The sequence below is a fragment of the Notolabrus celidotus genome, unplaced genomic scaffold (genome assembly GCF_009762535.1).
Source record: "Notolabrus celidotus isolate fNotCel1 unplaced genomic scaffold, fNotCel1.pri scaffold_200_arrow_ctg1, whole genome shotgun sequence".
In the NCBI taxonomy this organism is placed as follows: domain Eukaryota; kingdom Metazoa; phylum Chordata; class Actinopteri; order Labriformes; family Labridae; genus Notolabrus; species Notolabrus celidotus.
Window position 1 is genome coordinate 93,344 of NW_023260056.1, and position 7,163 is coordinate 100,506.

Below are 7,163 nucleotides of genomic sequence, written 5' to 3' on the forward strand. Positions count from 1 at the left end.
ACGTTTCTCTCTCTCTTATTCTCCCTCTATCCTTCTCTCCAACACGGTCTCAGCAGATGTGTGTCTAACATGAGTCTGGTCCTGCTGGAGGTTTCTGCCTGTTAAAGGAAGTTTGTCCTTGCCACTGTAACTTGCTAAATGCTGCAAAGTGCTCTGCTCATGGTGGATTAAGATGAGATTCCTGTCTGTAAGATGGCCAGCCAGGATCAGGAGTCTAGCTTGTGACCACTGTGACCAGGATGGTAGTTTCTCTGTACATGGGGCACCTGCCCCACCAACACAGCAGACTTAGACACCATTCTGATTGGTTGTGTGACTGCTATCAGATGTTAAGTTTAGTGAGTGTGTAAAACCAGCTTCACGTCAGGCTCCAGACCTCTTAGTGTCCTCATGTCTGTTTTTGTGTCAGTGTAATAAAAACTCATCATTCAGTATAAACTCTCCTTTAATCATTTCCAGGATGATACAGAACTTTAAATATTTATAAAAACTAACATCATCTTTTCAAATAAAAAAGATTAACTTACAGTGCTTTCACTTTGTTTTCATGTCAAAATATTAAAAACAGAAACACTCCCTTTGTTTTGTTACAAATCAAGAAAACCTCTTTCTTAAAACATTTAAAATTAAAGTTATAAAAATCTTTGTGCATCTTTTCTGGAATAAATTCGGGGAACACTTTTCTCTGCAGCCGGACTGAAAGAGGCGTTCAGGTGCACGACTATCAACCTGCCTCACTGTGTTGTGAGATGAATCTTAATAAAAGCATTGCAAGGTGCATAAAATGGAGAGAGACGGGTTAAAGTAAAGAAGGCAAGAAGAGGAGTGAAATGTAACAACATGGGCAACAATATTTCAATGCAGAGGGAAAGAAAAAACAGGTTCATCATTTTAAAACTTCAGAAAGAAAACTTTGATCATCCTGAGTAACCCGTCGCTAAACAGAAACAAAGAAACGTGTTAGAGAGGAGAGGAGAGGTGAGGGGAGGGGAGGAGAGGGGAGGAGAGGAGAGGAGAGGAGAGGAGAGGAGAGGAGAGGAGAGGAGAGGAGAGGAGAGGAGAGGAGAGGAGAGGAGAGGAGAGGAGAGGAGAGGAGAGGAGAGGAGAGGAGAGAGGAGGAACTGTAGCCCACAACAAACCAACTAACCTGCTGTCTGGGTTTTGATGGAGTATGGAGTTTGTAGACATTTAAAGTTGCATCTTTAAAATCAGTGTAAAAATAAAATATCATTAAGTTTGCTGATGAATCACTTCATATTCTTTACCTCCAACTTCAGGTGATGAATTAAACAATCCTGCAGCTGTATGATGACAGACGATCAGCTGTTACAAGCTCCTGCTGCGATCTTTGAGGTTGAAGTTTGTAATTCATGTTTTTAAAACCAGGACTCAGAATAGAAAGTCTCAAAGACTTTGAGGTACTGAAAGTTTTGAGTTACTGCACTGACAGCAGAGAACAGACTGTAATAGCTGCAATATCTCTGTATGTACAAAAGTACCCGGTCAATGAACCTCTGTTAAAAGTTCTTCATCACATATATTAGATATAAAAGATTGTTATTCTAAGTGTCTGACAACATTCAGTCCACTCTGACTCCAACACATCCAATCAATTCATATATATATATTTAAGTTGCAGCCATCACAGTCTGTTTCATGGCGGTAACAGAAACAATGTGTACCAGTCAGTATTTGAGACACATGTCAGGATGTCTGCAGCCCAGGTTTAAAATTGAAAGGTTTTCAATTTGAATGAAAGAAATCAAAATGAAAGTACAGAGGTGAGGACAGGACTAACACTGAAGTGGTTCTGTGAATCCTCTGCAGGAAGTGAACAGTAAATATGAAACCTGTAGAAACCTGAACTCTTCTGAACTCTTATTTACAGTAAACACAACCTCTGACATGTTTAAAATAATCAACATGTTCATTTCATGAAATGTTCTGTGACAGTAAGGTAACTTGGAAACTCATACCCCGTCTCTTTAAACTTGTGCATCAAGGAGTCCGTGTCGCGCTGCAGTACTCTGTTGAAACACTAGAGGGCAGTGTGGTCTCTGATAGTCGGGTCGCCTGTCTCTGGTTCTGCTACGTTTTCTGTTTCTTTTTTTGCAGCTTCTCTTACAGGGAAGAATAGAGAGGAGACATCGGAGGAGATGAAATACATGACTGATGTGCAGGGATTCTCGGAAGTGCTGTAAATGCGGGAAATTCAATGCCGCCAAGTGGACCAATCACAGGGCTTACGGTCCGCATTGACTTAACGCATAGTAACCTTTTGGAGTAGAAGCGCGTCGACAAACTTATGGCGTCGATTCAACGCAGAAGTATAAATCAGAATCACTAACTTACAGCACCTTGAGGCGAGCTGTCAGATCTTTAAAGAGAGAGGTGAACCGTCTCACACCTGAACCTGAACTCGTCTGCTCCCTGTGATGCTTTAAAGAAACGATGTGTCCTCTTTGAGCCTCCTGAGGAGAATAAAAAACTTTGGTACAAACATGTAAAATCAAATCTATACACACACATGTGGAACGTCTGCTTTCATACGACAGATAAAACATCTCTCCAGGTTCAACAAAGAACACAGAGAGGAACTCCTTTAGTTACAAAAGCTTTATAAATATATTCAGTATAAAGATTTATGACCACACACACACACATGCGCACACACACACACGCACACTTTGACTTTACATTTACAGGTAACATGAATTTAATGGACCCTCGTTCCCTTTAGTGATAATATTCTGAACACACACACACTCACACACACACACATCTGAAAGCTGTTTGTTGTCGCTCCAATAACATTCCCAGGTGTGTGTCCTGAGGCGAAGTGCTGCATGAAGAACTCTGTAACACCGAGGAGAAGATGAGCCGGAGCTCCTCACATGTGATCGCATGGATTCATCCAGAGTCAGAATCAGCGTCTCTGTCCTCACGGCATCAAACGTTTTCTTCTGCTTCTGTGCCAACTTTCAGACTCCACCTGTAAGGCTCTTTCTCTCTGAGTTAAAGAATTCATCCCTGTGAGTCTGCGAACGTTATTCCAACATGGCGTCCAGCTGGTCAGCCAGGTCGTCGAACATGCTGCCGATGTCGTCCAGAATGTTCCCTGCTGCCTTCACGGTGCCGCCGCCGCCGCCGCTGTGGGTCAGACAGAGAGCGTTAGAGTGAGACAGGACATAGCATACATATATTCCTCCTAACAGCAGCATTCATCTAGTGTTCAGTACTTTAACATACAGCCTGACCACTGTGGGATTATTTTTTAACCCTAACCCAAAACACATTTCCTACTGGGTGGGATTATGAACAAAACACGCTACTGTGGACTCCAGCGGCAACAGCTACTACTTCTACTACTCATCTCATCACTATCATCTCTCTCTCTCTCTCTCTTCATCTCCCTCTATCCCTCTCTCCAACACAGTCTCATAAGATGTGTGTCTAACATGAGTCTGGTCCTGCTGGAGGTTTCTGCCTGTTAAAGGAAGTTTGTCCTTGCCACTATAACTTGCTAAATGCTGCAAAGTACTCTGCTCATAGTGGATTAAGATGAGATCAGACTGAGTCCTGTCTGTAAGATGGGACTGGATCTTATCCTGTCTTGATGTTGGGTCTTTGTTAATAATAGAACATAGAGTACGGTCTAGACCTGCTCTGTTTGTAAAAGCTTCTTCAGATAACTTTGCTGTGATTTGGCGCTATATAAATAAAGTTTGACACGTAGACCAGCAGTCCTTACCCCTCCACACTGCCCCCCTGTGCCAGTCTGTTTTCCACCACTTTGAGAGCGGCCTCCAGCGACGTACTCGTCTGCTCCAGTCTCTTCTGAGCCAGAACCTCCAGGCCCGCAACACCGCTCAGAGGAGTCCCTGCTCTCCCTGCAGAGGAGGGGTACGAATGTGCCGGAACCGGAGAGGACGGAGCGGGGAATGTGACACACTGGACCGAGGCGAGGTTCAATCCTGCAGGATAAAGAGTTTAACAGTTGAAATTGAATTTAATACAAGGCTGTGCTAGACCTCAACAAATGTCTCTTGTAAACCTGCATGTGGACCACAGGACCTGGGATTAAACCCCCAGCCTTCGGATTGAGTCTACCACTGAACCCCAGCCGCCCAATGGGACCCTGGGTTTCACAGAGTTTGGTTTTAAAGCTGCTGTTACCTGCTGTGGAAGCCGAGGCCGTCCCGAGCTGAGGGAGTCTTGATGTGGACAGACCAGAAGCCTTCTGTGGACTCTGTGGTTTTGGGGCCGGGGTTTGTGGCAGTTTCCCAGGTTTTGGACTTGGTATGTTCGTGTGTGTGTGCACGCTGCCGCCCAGCTTTGGGGAGACTGTGTGAATCTGAACGCTGGTCAGTTTAGGAATGGCTGTTTGAGGACCGGCTTGGACTGCTTTCAGCGGGGTTACTGGTCTGCTGTTCTGGGAGGGTCTGAATGGACTGGATGGTTTTGAGGACACCGGAGGTGGTTTTGGGCCTTTCCCCATGGAGCCCACCCTCTGGAAGACCCTCCCTGGCCTCTGAGACTCATCGTCACTCTTTGGACTGACACTGTTGTGCGTGTGGAGGCTCCTGATTGGCGGGTGGTGGTGGTCCTCCATGGTCGGGGTCGTAGCCTCCTCAGGTGAGAACGAGTCTTTGGGTTTGTGTCGTCTCTTCACCGTGTCAGACTCTTTCAGGTTGAACTCTGGGAGGTCCAGGCTGTTGGGTATCTGGACCTTGCCCTCTGGAGGAGTCTGGACTTCAGGGTCTGGCTGGTTGATGGACGTTAACCTCGGTCTTTGTTTGATGGTGCCGTTTCCTTCTTCAGCGAAAGGGAAGTGCTGAACAGAGATGTGCTTCGGAGACGCTGTAGCGCTTTTTGACGGTCTTTCGTTTCTCCTCGCTCTCTCAATTTCGTTGAGTGATCCCTCTATCCTCTCGCTGCCTGTCCTCCTCAGACCCCCTACACCTAAAGCGGGGACCGGTTTGGATTGCTGCTGGAAGATGTGAGGAGACATGGGATGTGGAATCGGGGAGGACACCGGGCTGAAAACAGGAGAAGCTGGGATACTTGTTGGTGGGATGTCGATCCTCCTGGATGGACTGCTGCTGCTGCTGCTTCCTTCCAGCCGGGCGGCGATGCTTCTCACGCTGCCTGTGCTCTCTGTCTCCACCCCTCCCTTCACCTCTTCCTCCCCCACTTTCCCATTCCCCGGCTGGCGTACGGGGCTGCTGCTCACTGAGCTCATCCTCTTTGGTGGCGGAGGCGGGGGGCCTTTGCGTCTGGATCTAACGGCGAAGGAGTGACTGCGGTTGATGTTGCGTTGGGCTCCTGAGGCTGTCGTGTGTCCCCGTCCTGGTCTGCGTGACAGAGTGGCGTACGAGGGCATCACTGCAGTGGAAGCAGAGTTGCAGGTCGGGGCGAGGTCGTCGTCATCATCTGGCTCTCCGTCAGACAGAGCGTAGCGAGTCAGGCTTTGTGCACGCTTCTTGTAGGGGCCTCTCTGGGTGTCATTATCAGGGATTGGTCCAGGTCGGGGTCCCAGCACAGGTATGGCTCCAGGTAGAGGCTTGGGGAGCACCCACTGACCCCCGTTGACACCTCCTGCCTGGGCTTGGAGGTAACTGAAGTTCTTCTGTGTGGGGGAGGGCTGGGGAGACGGTGAGGAGGAGGTGGAGGGCGGGTGGTGCTGAGGCTGATAGAGGCGGTTGGGGGACTGGAAGTGTTTTGCCTTCGGTGGGACCGCTGGGTAAGCAAAACGGGGCATCTTACTGGGGGTGAGCGGGGGAGTCAGGGGGGAGAAGGGGAGTTTGTTGGGAGTAACAGATCGGCTCTGCTGCTCCCACATCTCAGTGGGTCTCTGTCGACTTCTCCCAGCAGGACTGCTCCCTCCACGCCGTGACTCCTCCCCTACACCGCTCCCCAGACTCTCCTCAGACCGGCTGCATGTCCGCGCTGACGGTGCAGCTTGATGGTCTTGAGGATATCCTGAATTTGAGTTCCCAGAATTCCCAGAATTCCCAGAGCCCCTTGACCGCACGCTGATGCTCTCCTGACTGACCGACATGGCAGAGATAGCCGCGGCTGATGTCACACCCCTGATGCCGAACGCCTCTGCAGATCCACCTCCCGCCCGGCCCATCATGGCGCTCTGCAGCTCGGCACTCAGCTCGCTGTCCTGGAAGGACAGGAGGGTCCTGGGGGTGCGAGGGGAGGGGCAGCAGTCATCAGATGAAGCGTCAGGGTGAGTGTGCATGATGTGTGTCGGCGTGTGTTCGATGGCCACCAGTTCCAGGGCGGCGGGGGGTTTCCGCCTCAGAGTCCCACCTCCAGCCCGGTCAGCCTGGATACGAGAGCGCTGCAGGTCACTGAGTCTCTTCACTGCCAGCATGAGCTTCTTCTGGTGACCTGAAACAAAGAGACATCAATCATTATGATCTAATCAACACAGTACAAGAGATTAAAGGTGCAAGGATAGAATAAACTGTTCCTTATTCCTCACCTAGTTTGGTGATGCCGATCTCCTGCAGGTCCTCCCAGGTGATGTCTTTGACGATGGTGATGGAGTCGTAGCCGTTGTCACACAATCTCTTCTGGTACTGAGGAAGTCCTATCACACTCAACCACTCCCCCAGGTCCGCCTGAGCAGCAAAACACAAACACACAACCAGGATCACGTCTCTGATTGAATCCAAGAAAAGCAGCAACAGGTCATAAATCTTTATAATGCTCGGGGAGGTTTTAGAGTTATCTTACAGGAATGTAATCTGGCAGCCACTCAGGGATACTCAGTTTGCCGATTTCCATTGAGATTTTCTTCCGGTGCCCCGGTTTGGTCACTCCAATGGCTGTGAGGTCCTAATGAACAAAAACACATGTAAGCAGCCCGATCATAAACAACACAACAGCGCACTTAATAGCGAAAGTATGAAGGATTAATTGCTAATTTTATTAAAAGAACACACTGCTCAGTGTCCCTGCTAAGTCTCAATTCTCTGTGTATTAAGTAAAACATGCAACATGGGTAAGAGGGCGATATTGTATGATGTGATAGTTTTCACAGGGATTGTTGAATGTTCCGAAAAGGATCATGAGCTGACACCGTTAATTAAAGCTAAAGACTTCTTTTTACCAGACCAGTGTTTTCTTTTTCACCTTGACATGTTGAG

General features: G+C 48.3%; 1 protein-coding gene across 1 annotated transcript; it reads right to left on the reverse strand.

The window, feature by feature from the left end:
• Positions 1-1,619: 1,619 nt before the first annotated feature.
• LOC117809010 (caskin-1-like) lies at positions 1,620-6,852 on the reverse strand (the record flags this gene model as incomplete). The annotated part of the gene is made up of 5 exons (XM_034678675.1): positions 1,620-3,150; positions 3,752-3,974; positions 4,177-6,402; positions 6,497-6,635; positions 6,751-6,852. Coding segments are annotated over 5 exons (2,793 nt in total), but the record flags the coding sequence as incomplete, so codon positions are not given.
• Positions 6,853-7,163: the final 311 nt, after the last annotated feature.